General features: G+C 36.7%; 1 protein-coding gene across 9 annotated transcripts in view; it reads left to right on the top strand.

The window, feature by feature from the left end:
• Positions 1 to 20,581, top strand: part of NF1 (neurofibromin 1) — a 247,498-nt gene that overhangs the window by 135,668 nt on the left and 91,249 nt on the right. For 7 of the 9 annotated variants that reach the window (XM_060646729.3, XM_060646737.3, XM_060646735.3 and 4 more), the window contains 6 exons: positions 2,471 to 2,533; positions 7,098 to 7,256; positions 7,829 to 7,926; positions 9,143 to 9,289; positions 11,476 to 11,622; positions 15,443 to 15,553. In XM_060646729.3, coding sequence (XP_060502712.1) covers positions 2,471 to 2,533; positions 7,098 to 7,256; positions 7,829 to 7,926; positions 9,143 to 9,289; positions 11,476 to 11,622; positions 15,443 to 15,553 — 725 coding nt within the window. The remainder of the gene's footprint in view (positions 1 to 2,470; positions 2,534 to 7,097; positions 7,257 to 7,828; positions 7,927 to 9,142; positions 9,290 to 11,475; positions 11,623 to 15,442; positions 15,554 to 20,581) is intronic. The other 2 variants (XM_060646733.3, XM_060646736.3) reach the window with 1 other exon arrangement.

Raw genomic sequence — 20,581 nt, forward strand, 5'->3', positions numbered from 1 at the left:
CGTGAATAACCACCTGCTATAATTATTTTCTTCAGTTCTTCTGGGGACTTTTCGGCAGCTTTAGTATCAGCCAAAACACTCTCTCCAGTAACCTTTAAGCTATGAAGCTGCTCTTGCCTCAAAACCGATCAAACCACCCATGACTACCTTTCAATTCTGCTTTTGCAACACTTTGATCCTCATTGTCCAGTACTTTCTGTTTCCGCTTACTAAAAAAATGGATGTCTCCTGAAGTGTTAGATAACTTAATGGAACCCTTTGCTTTGTTTACCCATCAATCCACCCAAGCAGTAGACTTCCCATCGCATCCAGTACTGGATGCTGACTAAAAGAGACCACTTTGCTACTGGAAGAACCAATAGTAACTTCAGCAACTTTCAGAATTCTTTCTCTCCGTCAGTAAATAATATGAATGGTGGATACAGGCAAGTTGAGTGCACACTCAGTATCTTTTTCATTCACCACAATGGAAATGCTTAATCCCACCCAGTGTTATGGTAAGCATAACACCCTTATGAACTCTTAGGCTTTTCTGATACCTTAGGACACATCCCGCTAATGGATGCACAAAATGAGTTGAGATAAAGCACAGATGCTCCTAGACAAGTTCAAAGCTGTGGCGACTTGATACTGAGAGTAGCGCCTGGGGAAGGAGCTTGGCGGTGGTCAACTCGCTGCTTGGGGAGTGAGCTTCCTCTGTAATGGCTCACTGAAAAACAGATGCTGGTCGTAATACTCATTTTTTGCTTTTTTCCTCATAAAGGCAAAAATTCTCTTTGGATTCCTTTTAGTTAGCAAAAATAGGTACTAATGTAAGTCTTTTGTGAAAGCAAACTTTCAAAAAGCAGGGGATACCTATAATGAGAAAATAATTCCCAGAATGGATGTTCTCTTAAGTTATAGTGAGAGAATTCTGAGAAAGCCAAATATTATGATTCTAAGTAAATGTCATCTTTTCCCAGTAAATCTGCTTCTCTGAACAGAAGTAGTTTACAACAATTTTTTAACTTATTTTTGAGAGAGAGCAAGAGTGTGAGTGGGGAGGGGGCAGAGAGAGAGAGTGGGACACAGGATCCAAAGCGGGCTCTGTGCTGACAGCAGAGAGCCCAATGCAGGGTTCGAACCCATGAACCCCAAGATCATGACCTGAACCAAAGTCGGACGCTCAACCAACCGAGCCACCCAGGCACCCCATGCCAGTTTTTTAAAGGCTGTAAATGATAATTATACATCATAATTGAAAAAAAGTTACATAAAACTGTGTTTTGGTGATCTATTTGGTTACTAGTACTTTTGTATATAGTCTAAAGTTTGAACCAGAGCTCCGTGAGAGAAGGACTGTGTCTTTTTGTTCTACTGCTGTTTCCTGATGCCTAGAATGGTATCTGGCATGTTAGACGCACAGTAACTACTTGGATGGATGGATGGACGGATGGGTGAACAAATGTCAAATTAACTTTAAGGTTATGGTGTTGAATGCACTGAATTCCTAGAATAAAATGCCATGTATGGTGGATCTAATTTGGTTTTAAAGATATTTTAAAAAATTGTTGTGCCTCGTCTGATCTAACCAGGAGTCTTAATTTAAAAAGAACTCTTTGGCTTAGAAGGAACTCTGAGAGGTGAAGCCAGTATGTCTGTGGGTTTTGTTTTTGTTTTGTTTTGTTTTTCCTTTTTGGTATTTTGTTTTTTGATACATTCTGATAGTCAAATATGTGAAAAATTTTAAGCGGCTTCTAAGTTTTATTCTATAATTTTCTCTGCAGTTTCTTCACTTTAATATTAATTAATGCTTATTTCTAGTTGAGCTGATAACATTCTTCTTCCAAACGTTGCAGAGCTTTTAACCTCCTCTGATTAGAACTTTTTCAGGAAGTAGCCTGCCAACAGAAAAATATGTGAAATTTTAAGAGCGACACATTTTTAATTGAGAATCTCTGAAGTGAATTTTCCCTTTATATATAGTCATTTAATGTTTATTTTTTAAATCATTAGGTCTAAATTAAATGCCAGCTATTGAAAAAAGAACTTTAAGTCAATTGAAGGATACACAGAGAAGTATTTATCAAGAAAAAATTATGTAGACACATGGAAGTGTTTTTAGTGTGTGATCTACTTGTAATGAACATTTTACATGAAATTTATCAAAAGCTAGGAATGAACTGAAATGTAAATATGAAATGTCCTCAAATTTACTTGGGGAGAACTTTTCCGTGATTTATAGCCAGAAATAGTAGATATGATTGTCTCAACATTTCTCGCTGTTTATTTAGTGCTTTGGCTTGAAAATGTGATAAAAATTAAAATCCAGAAATAAAATTCATCCCTCGAAATTCAGTTGATTTCTAATTTTTTGTTGATTCCATTTGTGTTACATTTGATCATGTAATTTTATGTACAAGCCAACATTGTTTTTGTTGCTGTATGTAGTTGGTGCTGTGACTTGTTTGTGCTCATCTCTGTCCTGTAGGCAACTTGCCACTCCCTACTGAATAAAGCTACAGTAAAAGAAAAAAAGGAAAACAAAAAATCAGTAAGTTTGGAGAACTTTTTATTAGCTGTTTCTTTCAAAGCAAAACAAAAATCTTTTGCTGTTTGTTAAGAACATCTTCACTTCAGCCTATTTGACCTTCACTGTAAAATCATTCTACTAATTCTGGCACAAAATAGCTTTCATTTCAATTAACCCTGGAATTAAGTTACATTGAAACATTCTCTGTGTTCCTTTGGTTTGATTTATCCCAAAGGCGTTTTGGGGGCATTTGTTGCATTGGATATCTCTGGTCTAATTTTATTATTGTTATTTTAAAAATTATAAATGAATGCAAAAGAAACTTAATTTCAAGGCCTTAGGAAATGCTGACTCTCTTCATTCTTGCTTCTTGTTGCAGGTAATGTGAATGGTTTCTTTTCCTAGAGGTGAAAGTTTCTCTTCATTGTTAGAAATACACGGAGGGAAAGTGTCACTTTCTAAATCTTACCTGAAAGTTGCAGTTTCTTTTTGTTTTCTTTTTTACTTTTTATATTTTTATCTAGAGAGTCTGAGCCAGAATTTAGATATTTGTGCTTAGATTATAAAAATCCTAATGATAAACGTTTACCTTAGAGAAAGTCACGATTAGACTATTGGGACTGAGAATATAGTACTTTTGAAATAACAGAAAACTCATTGAGTCCATTTTGTATAGAAACACCTCATTTTGCAAACATCTGCCTGTTTCTATGAACTTGTCCTAATTAAAAGGAAGAAAATTACAGTAGTCATAATTTTATTTTCTTCCCATGAGTAGAATTTGGTCCAGATTCATTCATTTTAAATTTGTCATTGTCTGTCACTATGACGTACCAGGCCGAGCATTATCTTTGTTCATATAATCCAAATGATTTTAGAGAAAGATGTTAAAAAAAAAACAAAAACAAAAACGTTTAGGAGTCATGTAGGCGGTTTACGTACGAAGGTAAAATTTAGAATATTCATTTGGTTTCATCTTTGATTCCTTGTCTAAGCTTTACAAATAATAGGCTTCTGTTTTAAATTCAGAACTAGATTAAAATTTAGACAACTATGCTTATGTACATTCACGATTTTGAGTATGTTAAGTAAGTTGGGTCAGCTGTGAGCAAGTGGATTGGATGGCTTTCTTGCTTAATAAAAACATTCCTTTCTAATGCTTCTAATTCTCAGCATATGTGAGTTTAACACGTATACACCATCACTGTTGAAATTAATTTACCGTTTCTAACACCCGTTCAGTGTTTTACTAATGGCATTGTGTAGTGTATCACATAAATTAAAATTCTGGCTTTCTGTGTTTCTCTAGAGCATGTTTTCTAGCCTTCCTAACATTGCTTTATTTATTAAGATTTTGTCTAAAATTGTTCCTTGAAATGTTATTTTCTGCTAGTGTTATTTTCAGATTTTTTTTTAAGTTTCTGGGTAACACTGAGTTTTGGAATGTATCTCTCAGCACAGGTGATATGAGGTCCTCATGGAAACAAAGGGAAACTAATTGGTAATTTGAGGTATTTTGGAACACATTCTAAAGTATGAAGACAACATAGTCATCATAAATTTAAAATGTCAGTTTATGGAGTTGCTGGCTTATGAATCTAATGATCTTTTCTTTAAAAAGCAAGCTAACTCTTTTGGGGTATATGGATAATGGATCAGAATATGTAAAATATAGAGTGAAGGTTCTGGCTTCTGGTATATTAGCTGCATAGTCATAGATATGTCCTCTTATTATGCTCAAACATATAATGTGTAATCAGATCTCCTTCTAGAAGTTAATTGTCTACCTAACTCCGGGAATTAAGCATGTTTGCGTAGTGATCCTCTTGCTGTGTAAAGTTTATGACTGCATTTATTTGTACCATGTTGTTCAGATTTCACTCGAGGGAGTAAAGAGGACATTTGACTGGTAACTGGTTTCAGAGTACAGACTAGCCCAACTTTGACCTTTTGTGCAGAATGTGTTTGGGATCTAAATTAGATTTTTGTAGCTTAAAAAATAAAACACTTGAGTATGTATATTATGAGGTAAAATTACGTTGATGTCCATTAGTGGTGAAAGAGAAAGAACTATTTTTATAAATTGTCTCATGAAACTTGTTATACAGCATTTTGATTGATATTGAGTACATTTTGTAAGGTTTTAGTTCCAAAAATATACTGATACTGTCATCATTGGGATGCATAATTATATGATACCAGAAACAATGTGTGTTTCTGAGGTGTGGGTACTTTGAGTATTGACGAGAATTAACTTTGAAGATATGGAGGATAGTGAAAATGTAGTACTTTTCAGAAGTTTGACAGTATTCTCCCTTTTCATTATATTACGAGATTAATAGTATTAAGTATAAATCAGGTATAAATGTGAGTCACACTTTAAAACTTTTTTGTTCTAGACAAAACTAGTAAGTAGCTACTTTGAAAAATATGTGTACAAGTTACTGGTTTTTGAGAGATGTTTTCACAGCAGGTTAGTATTTTATAAATTAATTGGTTCTTTGGAAACCAAATTATGGCTTTCAATTTTTAAAAACTGTTTTAGGATTTTAACGGATTAATCTGAATATATGGCTGTTCCTTTCAAACAACCTGTTTACAATTAAATATAAAGCAGTTTTTAATCCTCTTCTTGCTAACTCTTTACAAGCTTTACAATTTTGTAGATTTGTTGTTAAGTTTCTTCTGTTTTAAGATGAAAATTTGGGAGTTCTGAAAGAACCACTCGGTAGCAATGGTGGTCCCTGAACATTGTGAAATTGTATGAAGAATTTGGTCTGTGTGAATGTATATATTCATTTGTCTGTTCCTCTTCTCCGAAAGGTTAAATACTATACTGGAATAGTAAAAGCACTTGAATTTTCTTCTTAATTCTATTTCTAAAACTGTATTTCGGCTAAAAATAACTCTCAAACAGTATTTGGGTTTTAAAGCTGTTCTAGTAAGGCTGCTGTATTTAGCCGTCTACAGCAGCTTCCTTTGAGTGAAGTACAGCAAGGTTGTCCTTCACGCGGTAGCACCCAGAGCGCTGTAACACAAGAAAGCTTCCTGAGCTACGTAGTGTAAATGAAGGTGAGAATATGTTAGTTACAACTCCTGCGTGTTAGCGCCGCTTGAGAGGGTGTTCTTGGGCTTGAAAACCTGAATCGTCTGAAATCTTATATTTACTAATTCCCTCAGATACGGCAGAACACTATTTAGAGATTTTAGGCAGCGAATAAGAAGACATTGAAAATGTATATACTACACGAAGCCCTAAAGGGAAGAGAATGAAATGAAATAATCCTTATTCTTCCCGGAGTTAATCTGGAGTCAGTGAGCTGTGCGAATTCATGACAAGGAGTATTACTTTATTAAGGCATTGGAAAGCGAACTAGAGTTACGTGGCATTCTGCACAGAAAGCCCATTTTCTCATTTTCCCTCACCGTCCTCTGAAATGTAGGTTTATCCCTGGAATCTTAGCATATCGACTGCAGTGCTGCGTGCGGCTTGGCTGTTGGGATCACCACGGCTTTATGCAGCCGTCAGCTACACTGAGCAAGCGTAATTGTGGAGATTAAAGTGTTACACAAGTGTTCTTTCAAAATAAGTGTGTGTGTGTATTATCTGTAAAACATGTACATTTTAGAGTAATATAATTTTCCTGTGTTAAAACAGTAACTAGAAAGAGATGGGCCCCGAGCCAGTTTCGTAACACTTTTCCCAATCTAATGTGCCTGTTACTTTACCTTCAAGGTAGAATGTTTTATAAAAAGAGAAAAACCCATCTTAAATATTGGGCTCACATTGTTTTTCAGTGTGAGCAACTATTTCTTGTTTCCTTCACTTTTTTTATTTGACAGAATTGCACATTGAGGTACACATAGGGGTTCTCTCTTCTGCTGGTGTGATCTGTTTAGATCCCCAAGAATTCCTTTTCCTTCATGATTTAAATAATAGGTCGTTATCTTAAAAAGCATTCTGAGGAAGAAAAGGAACTGGCAACGTTACTTGTAAGTGTTTTCTCTTGATAGGAATCTAAAAAAAACCTAACCTTTGTTTGTGTATGGCAAGCATTTTGTTCAAGACACGTGGTTGTACCAGGTATACAACAAAATGTAAGTATTTACTGTTAGATATTAGATGTTTTGGGGTATGCTGTTGAAAACTTAGCTTTGCCTTATAAGAGTTGACCGCACTCTCATGTCTGTTAATCTTGGTAAAATATGGTAATCTTTGTGTGAAAATTTGGTGTGCTTTTGTTACTTACCAAACTTGCAGTATAAACAACAATGATAAATGCAAGATCTTTTTTTAGGTCTCTCTCCATCACTCATTCATGAAGAGTTTCTTTTTCTTTCTTTCTTTCTTTTTTTTTTTTTTTTTAAAGATACCTTTGTTGTGCTTCAAAAGGGGTGGAGGGCAAGAATTGAGGATAAGCTTTATTTACTGATGTTTGGGGAGTAGGAAAAAAATAGAAATGTGTTGTTTACAAGGCTTGATCTGTTCAGAGTTTTTGTGCCAAAGTCTGACCCTCGAGCTCTTTCTTCCCATTTCCTTTTTAAATTCAAACCATATAATCAGTTCTCAACTCCTTATTTTTAGGTGGTTAGCCAGCGTTTCCCTCAGAACAGCATCGGTGCGGTGGGAAGTGCCATGTTCCTCAGATTTATCAATCCTGCCATTGTCTCACCGTATGAAGCAGGGATTTTAGATAAAAAGCCGCCACCTAGAATTGAAAGGGGCTTGAAGTTAATGTCAAAGGTGAAGACTTATTTTGCTAATCTATTTTAAATTTCTCTTCCAACTAAATTTTCAGTTTTTTGTATTTTCTGTACTCACACTTGAGTTTATTTTTGAAATAGCCTGTGGTTTTCACTTATATGCTTTTGTTTTATTTTCAGTTGTTAAATTACAAAGGAATTCATTAGACTGATATCTGATGGACATTATTATCGTGGGAAAATATCTTAACAAATGTCTCCTAAAGATAGTTTTCTATATATTCATTCTGGAAATTCTAAAGTGGAGACTGAAATGGAGACTGTATGAGTTTTTATTAAAAGAAGACATTAAAAATTTTAATATGTATTTTTATATATGTAAACATGTGTATATGTGTGTGTGTGTGTGTGTGTGTGTGTGTGTGTGTATATATATATATGTAGTAATTTGGGAAAGAATAGAAACAACACCTAATATTTATAGCATGAGGAATAATTTACTCAGCAATAGAAATTATATTGATGAGAAAATTAGTTTTTTGTAAAGAATATGCGAACATATACACTTCATGCAATGAATGATCTGATTTATAACCGTGTTTTATTATTTAGATACTTCAGAGCATTGCCAATCATGTTCTCTTCACAAAAGAAGAGCATATGCGGCCTTTTAATGATTTTGTGAAAAGCAACTTTGATGCAGCGCGGAGGTAGGAGTGCTCTATCTGATTTAAATATTGTCAGTTTCACTTAAGTCTGTGTACTTGGTCTATGTGGAGCTCCTGTGTAGGTTTTTTTCCTCTTCCCGCTCTAGGTCAAGAGCAGAGTTAATCTTATTTTCTTTTACTATAAGAGACAGTAGCGAAATAAATCCATATTCTTGATAATTTGATAGTGACTTCCATACTTGAAAACTAGCAGGGATTTTTGGCACATCTACTAAAATAAAAGATTTGAAGTTGCTATAATATGGGGGAGAGGAAAAAGGAAAAGATTCTTTCTAGTAAAAACTAAAGCCAAAATGGCACATATTATGCTTAATAGTGTATAATGACAATATTTTGATGTTAGAATATTTTTGATACTTCGTTTTGGAAGTGTACCTGAACTAAAAAGTTACTCAAAGGAATAATGATAGCTGTTGAAGTTTTATGATTTTAGAAAACTTGAGGTCTGTGAGGTGCCATAACTAACTAGTTCTTTCTCTTTATCTCTCTGAGTTGTGGGCTTATCTGTAAATAGGGGCAAAACTGTTTGTGTTCTGAGTTGATTTTAGAGAAACAAATGAGGTAGTGTATGAGAAAATGCTTTGTAAATGTAAGTTAAAGTCCAGAATTCTACTTTTCATGCAGTGTGAAACTAACTGATCTCATAGTCTAAGCTGGACTTGGGCAACTCTGCTTGCAGTTTTTCATTGTTGTTCTTACCAGTTTCTGTCTAGTTGGCATTTAAAAGGCATATTGTTGGACTGCAAAGCTCTATTGAAGAGAAAAGTGAATGTCAGCATAGGATTCATATTCCAGCAGATTGACTACCCATAGAAAGTTAAGAGAACAAAGGTTCTCATCCTGGCTCTGACCTAACCAGCTGTGTAACTTTGGGGAAGTCTTTTGTCTTGTCTTGGTCTCCATTTCTTTATCTATAAAGTACTGTACTGGCTTCGATCCAAAGTCTCATCTATCTAAATTTTGTTGTTGCCTGACTTCAGAACCTACCATGAAGCTGAAGCCGGGTATGGAAAATGGAAAACCAACTTTCTCCTTGTCTCTTCCTGTGTTTAATGACAGTCACATGTGAATAATACTTATAGTCCTCCATACTTGTAATGTCAGTTATTTTACAAAGTTACTTCAGATCAGTTTGATTCAAACATATATATGAGTGCATCTAGTTTTTAAAAATTCTAATGGCTTTGTATTTTTTAAGGTTTTTCCTTGATATAGCATCTGATTGTCCTACCAGTGATGCAGTAAATCATAGTCTCTCCTTCATCAGTGATGGCAATGTGCTTGCTTTACATCGTCTACTCTGGAACAATCAAGAGAAAATTGGCCAGTATCTTTCCAGTAACAGGTAAGATTTCGCAGTCATGCAGATTTTGAAAACTCTTAGTTTAAATTTATAAAAATTATTGTGCACGAATAATGCTTTTTTACTCTGCATCTGCTTAGAATAGGAATTAAGGTTTGGAAAGAGAAATGTAGAGCCCTAAACTCTTAAATAGGCAAGCGGTTGACTCGTATGAAATGATGAACAAGTCTACCTGGTGCTACAGACTTTTTTTTTTTTTTTTAAAGTATTAAGCTAAAAAAAATCACAAATTAGCCCTTTGGATTTTTCTGGTTTGCAAAACATCAAACGTGTGCAACAAGATATAGGGGAGTTTACATTTACTAGAAGTTCAAATGAGTATTGGTATCTGAATCTAAAGAGCAGCTAATTCTAGGGAATTTAATAATTAAAACATTGCCAGCGTTCTGATTCTATTTGTGATACTCTAAGTATTTGAAAATAAAGCTTTATGTAGAAAATACCCAATAATTGAAAAGTATTAACTTGGGTATTGGTTTATTAGCTGTTTTTAAAGCCTATTGTAGCCTGAATCACTTGCTGCCCTTTCAAGTTGTGTATGTGTATAAACAGCCCAAATTCCCACGCATTCCTCTTACAAATGTAAAATGAGTCCAGAAAAATCTTAAATGCTAATAAAAATGGTTTGCTCATTCATGGGAATGCTAGAAGACCATGAAGCTAAGGCTAACTAATAAAGAGATGGTAGTTTAAAAGAGAGAGCATTTTAATCCTTCATGAAGGGTTACTGGGTTAAAGTGACACTGGCATGACCGAAGTATGCTGGGACATAAAAGGATGAAGATGCTTTGTCTGTGTGACACGCAAATAAACTGTGAACTTTTAAATGCAAACATTCATTTCTCTTACATAATTCACATACATATTCGTGTAGCTTGATGCTACAGAGATTTTAAAAATTCGGATATTTCAAAAAAAAATTCCAAACATACAGAAGAGTATAGGCTGTAATATAACAGAGACCCACGTCTACCAACTAGCTTTAACATTAGTTTGCTTATTTTACTTCAGATCTTTATAACATTTTGTTTCTTGGGGGAAAAGCTATTACTTCTCTCTATGAAACTGACAAAATAAGGAAATTATAGGCATATATAACATAGCTTTGTGTGTTTTAAAAATTTGCAGAAATTGGGACGCCTGGGTGGCTCAGTCGGTTAAGCGTCCGACTTTGGCTCAGGTCATGATTGCACTGTTCATGGGTTCAAGCCCTGCATCGTGCTCTGTGCTTGAGAGCTCAGAGCCTGGAGCCTGCTTTGGATTCTGTGTCTCCCTCGCTCTCTGCTCCTCCCCCGCTCTCACTCTCTCATAAATAATCTTTAAAAATTTTGCATAAATTATATAGCGAATAAGTCTCTTCACACAATATCCTGTTTGAGATTTACCATTAACTTATGTTAGTATTTTATTGAATGACTATATCAAAATTTATTTTCACATTTCCTAATTGATGGATATTTAGGCCTGTTTCTTGATTTTCACTGTTCTAAATAGTAATATAATAAATATGCTTCATATTTGTCTTCTTGTGTATTACCTGAATGTGTGATTGCTGGGTTCTGGGGTACACACAGCCCTACCTTTTCTAGATACCGCTCCATTACTTTTCAAAGTGTACATGCTCATTTACACTTTGATCAGCACTGAGTGAGAGTACCTCTTTATACACATCCTCACCAAAGTTGACATTAGTAAACGTCCTAATTTTTGCCGATTTGATGTTTGTGAAATGGTATCTTGTTATTCTCGTGTAGTTTTAAATGCTTAATAGTTACTGAAAATCCGTATTTACCATGGTTAAGCAGAGATGTGATACCAAGGACAAATATGTCCAATTCATAAAGAGGAGTTTCTCAAGAAGGATTCTTTTCATCCTGTGAAAAACTAGATTACAATGTTATTTTTACTTACTGCTTGTTTAATGGTAATGGATTAAGAATACTAGAAAAAATGAATTTTTATGTAAATTTTGTAGTTTGGGGAGTGGTCATATTTCTAAGATGTCTCCGTGTATATTTACAACCTTCGAGGTCTTTTGTTGCTGTTTTTACAAATCATCGGGAACCACCAGCTGACAGTAAGAAGTAAAGCAACCAGTGATAAACTAAAGCAATGTGTACAGCTACATGTGAACCGCTGCTTTTTTCTAAGTAGTTTGCTGTTTCTAGGGATCACAAAGCTGTTGGAAGACGACCTTTTGATAAGATGGCAACACTTCTTGCGTACTTGGGTCCTCCAGAGCACAAACCTGTGGCCGATACACATTGGTCCAGCCTTAACCTTACCAGTTCAAAGTTTGAGGAATTTATGACTAGGTAAAGTACCACCGTGAAATAATAATTGCTCTCTTTTGGCTGAGATGCAAGGTTTACCAGTAGACCACTTGTTAGATATACTTGTATTTCTGATGGAAGATTATTAGGAAAGATGTGCTTGATGATCACGTTGCCATATTTTGGGATCCCACTTGTTTCTTACCTTATCTGTTGTTGACATGTGCTTTGTTTTATAGTTGATTTTTCTCTAAAAATAATATCTTTTTGAATGGTACTTTGTCTTATGGCTTTGAGGTGTTTTTGCATTTAATACCTATAAGGGAGGGTAGATAATCATATTTTAGTTAAGGGAGATTCTGCAGCTCAGTGTGAGTAACTGATTTGCCCAAGATCCCACACCTCAGTCATAGGTCCTTTGGTTTTAAGTTCTAGCTCTTTCTTTCTGCCACACTGTAGCGTTTTTCAAACCCTCCCCAGATTTGATGCTATTAACCTGTTTTAGATGGAGACTCCCAAAATTCAGTAAATTTCAGTATTGCTGTAAATTTTCTGTGGACATTTGTTTTGAATCTCATTTAGAGGGATTTAGTTTGTGAGGTAAAAGAGCCTCCTTGTTAGACATGCACTTTTATGACGTTCGAGCGAAGATGGTGAGCTGAGTCCTTTAGTCTTTAAAGTACCTTTCAGGGCGCCTGGGTGGCGCAGTCGGTTAAGCGTCCGACTTCAGCCAGGTCACGATCTCGCGGTCTGTGAGTTCGAGCCCCGTGTCAGGCTCTGGGCTGATGGCTCGGAGCCTGGAGCCTGTTTCCGATTCTGTGTCTCCCTCTCTCTCTGCCCCTCCCCCGTTCATGCTCTGTCTCTCTCTGTCCCAAAAATAAATAAAAAACGTTGAAAAAAAAAAAAAATTAAAGTACCTTTCAGAGTACTTTACACTTAGTCACTTAGTAAGTGCTTCAGTGACTGTGGGTGTTTTGTTCATAATATGTGCCAGAGACAGAAGTAAAAAAGCAGAAATTAAAATGCAGAAATTAACTCACATTAGAGATTGGCATATACTGTGCTTTGCAATGTAAGTGCTGGCTATTGATCATATCACGTACAGGCCATAGTTTTGTACACATGACTCCAGTTCTTTGATACCATGAAAAGAATGTGTGAATACAAAACAGTCTCCTTTCCAGCTTATTTTTTATCTTTAGCTCTGCTATATTCTTTTCATTGTAACAAATGTTTATTCCTGAGTGATTAAAGAAATACTTTCCACACACAGTTTTCATATTACGTAATTGAAAATTACACAGTACAAAAACATATAGCTTTTTTATTCACCACTTACTGAGAACATCCTAGCCATTTTTCCACTTTTCTGAGAAAACCTATTTATTGCTCCTTCTCTGAGACCCTAGCTTCCCTTATAAAAGACAGTCTTCCATGCTTTTGGAGACTAACCGATCTAACAGTGTCTGGTATATATAGTGTTCAATAAATGTTAAGTGTTATTTTTGTTCTCCTCTCAGCTCCCGCTGATGCTCTTTGAGACCCGTTTTATTTTTTTTGTAAAAAAAAAAAAAAAATGAAGAAAGCTTCATTTTCTCAACTATAAAAATAAAAATTGTTAAGTTATTCAAAAGTCAGAAATCTAAAGAAAGTAACAAATTCTCAGTTACTCTTCTTAGAGATATTCACCTTTTAGAGATAATTCAGTTAACATTTGGCACACAGCCTCATAATCATTTGTATATATGTGTACCTGTTGCCCTTATCAAATGATATCTAGGTTGTTTCCATTCATACTAAACAAATGCTGAGCTGGTACTGGCAACATAATGAACTGAGATGATAGAACCTCTCTCCCCCACCCCTTCTAGGACGTAAGAGATACATGACGTACAGAAGTACTAGGTCAAAGTATTTTATACTATATTACATAGTATTATACTATACTACTACACTATACTACTGTATACTATATATACTGTATACTATATATCCTATATACTACACTATACTACTGTAACACCTAGTATTATATACTTAGGTATATGCTTTTTTAATGTTTATTTTGAGAGAGAGCACCAGCCTGAGTGGGGGAGGGGCAGAGAGAGAGCAAAAGCGAGAATCCCAAGCAGGCTCCATGCTCAGCACGGAGCCCACCTGAAGGCTCAATCTCACAACCCTGAGGGGTGCTTGGGTAGCTCAGTCAAGTGTCCGACTTCGGCTCAGGTCATGATCTTGCCGTCTGTGAGTTCAAGCCCCAAGTCCGGCTCTATTGCTGACAGTTTGGAGTCTGGAGCCTGCTTCAGGTTCTGTGTCTGCCTCTCTCTGCCCCTTTCCCTCCCCGCCCCCACTCAACAAATAAACATTAAAAAAAATTTTTTTTAATCTCATGACCCTGAGATCGTGACCTGAGCTGATATCAAGAGTCAGACACTTAACCGACTGAGCCACCCAGGTACCTCCAAAGGAAATATATTTTTAAAATATTTTATTTTTAAAACACATAGCTGGAAGATAATTTCTGAGCACTTTGCCAACATATGGTCAGTACAGATTGATAAAGAAGTGGAAAATATGAAAAAAGTTAAGAGATGCAGATGACAGAAGGAGAAGGTCCAAAATGAGTAATAGATGTTTCAGAAATGGAGCTTAGAGAGAACGGAGAAGAGGTAATATTTGAAGAGACAACAGATGACAACGTCCCAGGGTTGGTGAATGACCTGAAGCTTCAAATAATTACACACTGAATGTTTAACAGAATACATAAAAATCAAATCATGCTTTTTCCGAAACATTTTAAAATACATAAGGGGATCTAACATACGACAAAAAATTCACCTAGCAATGGGCACGTGGGTCGCTTCCATATCTTGGCTATTATAAATAATGCTGCAATAAATATAGAGTACATGTATCTTTTCAGATTAATGCTTTCATATTCTTTGGGTGAATACCCAGTGGAGTTATTGGATCCTATGGTAATTCTATCTTTAATTTTTTGAGGAACTTTCACACTGTTTTCCACAGAGGCTGCGCCAACCTTCATTCCCACCAACAGTACATGAGGGTTCCTTTTTCTCCAGCATCCTCGCCAACACCTATTGTTTCCTGTGTTTTTGATTTTAGCCATAGAATGGACTTTTAATAAATGGTGTTGCTACAACTGAGTGAGTGACTGGAAAAAGGTGCTCCCATCATTCATGAGGATAAACTCCCATGAAGAAGAAAACATATGCAAAGGAAGGCCTTTTTAATCATTCAGAATTATAAACCCAAAAAGAAAAGGTTGATAAACTGAACTCTTGAAAGACAAATAAATAAAAACTCAACAGCTTCTAGAAAAAGAAAATACCATGATTCAAAACAATCCTATGGTAGGGACACCTGGGTGGCTCAGTCAGTTGGGTGTCTGACTTTGGCTCAGGTCATGATCTCAAGGCTCATGAGTTCAAGCCCCATGTCGGGCTCTGTGCTGACAGCTCAGAGCCTGGAGCCCTCTTCAGATTCTGTGTCTCCCTCTCTCTCTGCCCCTCCCCCACTTGCACACTGTCTCTCTCTGCCTCTCTCTCTCAAAAATAAATAAACTATTAAAGGATTTTTTAAATTTAAAAACAATCCTATGGTTCATATTACTGCCCAGGGTAGTGCTAAGGACGACTTGTTATGTTTCAAAGAGTAACATCTTGAAATTTTGGGTACTTGTTGTCCAGTTGCCCTTCAGGAAGTGTGTTGCTTTTAAATGTTTTGTCATTTAGTATATTTCATCACTGGTCTAATCATGGGTTTTTATAAATACTCAATGGACAATATAAAGCCTATGAGTTACCCTGTTTTTTGTTTGTTTGTTTGTTTTTCCTTTCAGGCATCAAGTACATGAAAAAGAAGAGTTCAAGGCTTTGAAAACATTAAGTATTTTCTACCAAGCTGGGACTTCCAAAGCTGGGAATCCTATATTTTATTATGTTGCACGGAGGTAAGAAATACTGTTTCAGTTTCTCTTATCAGAGTGTTTAAAATGGAGAGAGACAGCAAGTTTGATTTTTCCCATTTGACTTCACTGGAATTGAAGACAAGTTTACCTGGAAGAATATAGCAGGGTAAATAACCAGCCTGTCCCAAAATGATACGTGGTATATTAGAAATTGCTTTTCAGGAGACCTATTTCCTATTGGCTTCTCTTTCTTACATCAGTTTTTTTTTATACTTCTTACAATGGATTAATTACCAAGAATAAAAAAAAACATAGCAAAGAATCTTTTCTTTTTAGGTGTATTCTGATTAAATAATATCTACAACATGACAGAAATAAAACTTTAAGAATCTGTTTCTAAGAACTTTCAGTAATATGCTGTGTATGACAACATCAGGGTGATTTAACAAATAATTTAGAGAAGGTGTGGAAATTTCTATAAAGATGGCACAGGTGCCAGCTTGGAAAATTGATTGCATTTTTTTTTCATGCTGTCTTCAGTCCAGGCTAGTGCCTAGAAAACCTTTCTGAAAATGCTGTGAGCTCCTTCTTCACAGTAGGTATGAAGCTTTGCGTTGCTTTCCCTGCTACTGTCTTCTCTTTCTTGCCTCATTCTACCTTTTGAGAACTTACCTGTGATACAAGTTGGCGAGTTTTACTTCTTCCTGTTCGTATCATAAACTCGTGGTATTTGAACCGCAGAGACGGTGTGGTCTCGTATTTGAACCGCAGAGACGGTGTGGTCTAACAGAGAGACCATTGGTTTTGGAATTTCAAGGACTTTGTGTAATCTTAGTTTTACTATCCAGTAGCTGTAGAAATTAATCTTCCTGAGTTTCCTGAATTTAGCATACGTTGAAGAGTTCTGTCAGGAGACTGAATGGCCATGGATTGCGAGAGCTTGTCAGTGTATAGGAAATGGAGGTTGAGAAATGGCGGGAGAGGACTGAGCAAAGGGATGCAGAAGGTGGGAAACTAATTTAGTCAAATAATTCAGATAGCATTAAGACCAGGAAACCCCAAGAACTGGGTCTTATGGAATCTAGAGAGTATAGAAACTTGCATTTACCCTGTGGTCTCCTCTTGAACAACTCTGAGTAAGGTCTCTTCGTTTCCCTTGAAAGTCTTCTCTCCAACTTTTCTTTCAGTTCCTGTTTCTAAGTCACCTAAGGTAATTTTCACTTTCTTTTGCAATTGAGATGAAGCATATTTGTGTTTCAACCACAACTTTTAATGCAGTCGGTATATTTTGACCCTCCCTATTTTGCTGAAGTAATTAAAAGTGAAACACTGGTGAGAGAGGCAAACAGGTGCGTGTCCTCCTCCCCCTTTAACTTCTCGTTAGTTTACAAGTAGCAAAGATTTCTGGGAAACCTCAGTGCAGACACCCTCTGTTGGATTAAATCAGTGGGATTTCCGGGAAACCTATGTAACATGGTGATTTGAGAGTGTTAAGGATTCTCAACTTTGTTGCGTAACTAGCCACATAATCTTAGACAAGTTACTTTTTTCTGAATCTGGTTCTTCATATGTTAAAAAAAGGTGAGGGGTAGAACTTATAAAAACTGTCGACCTGTCCCATAAAATACTTTGTGACTTAAAAGTTCTGTACAGAGTATGTTTGAGGTTTTCTTTTCTTTTCTTTTTTCTTTTTGTTTTTTGATAGGACTCTTCCAGTTTCAGATTTTGGGTACTTTCAGCTTTTTATTTAGACCTCCTAGAGCTCCTCTTGGCCTTCATTTTCACCTGGTGTGAAGTCTTAGCTCAAAGACAGTTGAGCACATAGTAGCTCAGAGCAGAGAGAGGCCTGTTTCCTCCACTGTACAAGTCCAGAAGATTGTAAAGGCCTTATCTCTACATAGCCAGCTTTGTCAAAGAGCACTTGGGTTGGACTTCTCTTTTGATATTCTTGTGTTTCTGTGGCTTGGACTACAATGTATTAATTAACGTCTTTTGACCTGTGGATTCCATTCACCTTACAAATAGTCCAGGGACATTTCAGACTTGAAGTATGCCCAACTTAATTCCGTATATTCAATCCACTTTTTCACACTGTATTCTCTTTTTCAATAACATCATTCTTCGTTCCCATGCTAGAAACCCTGATCTTTTTAAATTCTTACCTCTTTCTTTTATGCTCCTCATTATCAGTCACCTAGTCTTGATTTTAACAGTGAGATCCTGACAAATCAATTAAGTTGTTTTAGTGTGACCTTTGTTATTGCAAAGAAGCCCTTCTTATTTTCTCAGGAAAAACAGGAATTGCAGCAGAGCCTGCCCAGATGTAGACAGAGCTAGGTGGCTATCCGTTCTGGAACCAGTTTACACTCTGACTCCCTCTTGGCCTCCTAATCAACTCTGCTTCATGATTTTTCTCTTTCTGTATCCCTTCAGTTTTAGCCCCAGCCACTAATTCTTTCATTACCTCAGTACTGCATGCTTCAAATTCCAAAAAGAGAATGTGGTTCAGCTGAATAGTATCTGTTTGGCAAAACCTTTCATGCTAAGTGCTTGCTCCTAGCTGCAGTCATGTGATCAAAATAACCACCTACTGCTATTTTTTTTTATCAGGGGCTGTCCTTTGGTATGTGTTCTATTTTTTTTTTTTAATTGGATCTTAATGGTTTATTTCTTTTAGGTGCCTTGAAAATGCCTTTTAGAACCATTTTTTACCCCACTGCTATTACTGACACTTGCTTATTGGCTCTTACCTGTGCTAATGCAGCATTATCCTCCAACTTCCTAATTCGTGGGGAACTTCTTCCAGGTCAGCTCCACATTGCTTCTGGAGGCAGTTGCCAGTACACATCTCATCTCGTCGTTCTCGGGGTGTTAAATAGCACCATCGATTCCTCATATAAAGGAATCCACAGGTTCTGTTGTCAGGCATGCAAGGTGCTCCATAATTATTACCTAATTGAGTTCCTAATCTTTCCCTGCCATTCCCTCCCATAGATTTATGCTCCTACCCTGTAGTAAAGTACCATAAATACAAGAACAATTGTTGCAGCCTTGTTTATAGTAGCAAAAAAAAAAAAAAAAAAAAAAGAAAGAAAGAAAGAAAAAGAAAAAAGAAAAGAAAGAAAACACAGTAACTGTGTTCCAAAGGGGAATTGTTGAATATATGGTGCTGCCTCTATATTATGGAATAATATACAATGTGTTGTTTTTTCTACTTGTTACAAGCAACGGAAATGAAATTCAAACTTGTGCAAACTAAAAAAGGTATCAATTGGCACATGCACCTGAGGAGATCAAGGGATGGCCTGGCTTCTTGCATGACCTCGTGCAGAGCTTTGAACAGGGTCATCTGGAGAACATTGTCTTCTCTCTCTCGACTCCACTTCCTTTGGGTCGATGTCATTCCCAGGAAGCTCTTCCCATGGCCAGCAATGGATTGCGTTCTCAGCTTGACAACTGAGGGAAAATGACCTATTTGCCAGTAGGTACAGCAAAGGTCCTGGTTTTACTGGCCTGGCTTGAGTCACGTGCCAGTTCTCAAGGCAATCACTGTGGCAGGGGGATGGAATATCTTGGTTGTCTGGGCCTGAATCATGTGCCCATCCCTGGAGCACAGTGGTGAAACTGTAGCCCTACTTGAATTACATGAGTTGAAAGGGAAAATTGGACTGCAGATACCAGGATGAGGAAAAATGGATTCTGATCAGGCAAGAGTAACAGAAGTGTTCCAGTGCAGCTTTAAAAAGACCCAGAAGGAGGACTGTGGCACTTGTCATACAAGGTGCCGAGTAATATGTGTGCACAAGCATATATAGCTGGAGAAATGTGTGCAAATATGCACATTAAACTATTCATGTTGCTTATGACGGGGGAGTATGACTGGAGGAGGTCGAAGACCAGTTAGAATATTTATTATGTATCTCTCTGGGTTGTTACCAGGAGCATGGGTTATTTGGGGAGAATACTTAAAAAGGTGAAACCTAAAAGTTTTACATGAATGTTAGAAATATTACACCTGGCAGTTGCTTTTTGGGTGGCACTAGTGCTAACATTTACTGAGTGCTTTCTCTGCGTCAGGCGAATTGTGCCTGTGGTAGAATTTTTCATGTAGCCCCGACACTAACCTTCTGAGGCCTTGTTAAGAGCAGTGAAGGCATGTGTATAAATAAACTTGTCAAGAGAAGGGGCAAGTCACCCCCAAACCTAGCTGTCCGAATGACCTGGAGAGTTAAAACGGGAAACATATCCCGAGACCCTGTCCTGGGCTACCAGATCAGAATCCCTTGGGGAGAGCCTAATCTATATATTCAGCAGGCACCCGGAGTGATTCATCTGTAATCCGTTTATGACTGAAGTTTGGGAATCCCACCGGGTCGTGTATTTCACTCATGGCAGCACAACTGCTAAGAATCAGCTGGTTTCAAACCTTAACAGCTACACTATTAATGACATGGTTATTATCAGTGTTAAAATTATGTACTAGGTTTTGGGGTTAAATCAACCCTTGTAGACCAGCATGAAACTTCCCAGTAGTTTTGAGATACATTTCTATAGGGAAGAGTTCTGAATTCTAGGCATCTGATTTACAAATCACCTTTTCAAATACCAGGAAAATGTTTACTCAGAGCAAGATAGTCTTGTCATTGGACCAGCTGCATTATGCATTGCAGTAGTTAGCAGAGTTGGGGCGCCTGGCTGGCTCAGTCGGGAGAGCATGCAACTCTTGATCCTCAGGGTCATGCGTTTGAGCCCTGCCTCTGGGTGTAGAGATCCTTCAAATAAATTTAAAAAAAAAAAAACAAAACATTTTTTTTTTTCAAAAAACAGAATTGGCACATTTTTTACTGTAACAACATATTACTGTTCCACATTCATGAAATAGGTGACACAGGTGTTTTGTGTAGTATCTTCTCGTAAGATTAGCACATGTCTATTTAATAAAAACTGATACAAAAATAGCACACACCACTCCTCATTCCCCATCCCCTGTCCCCTTCTCTCATACACAGAGGTGTACTTTGGTTAGACATCACCAACACAATTTCTTCTCTTACACTTTTAATGTAAAAA

This window comes from Panthera onca, chromosome E1 (assembly GCF_046562875.1).
Source record: "Panthera onca isolate mPanOnc1 chromosome E1, mPanOnc1 haplotype 2, whole genome shotgun sequence".
NCBI classification, from domain to species: Eukaryota; Metazoa; Chordata; class Mammalia; order Carnivora; family Felidae; genus Panthera; species Panthera onca.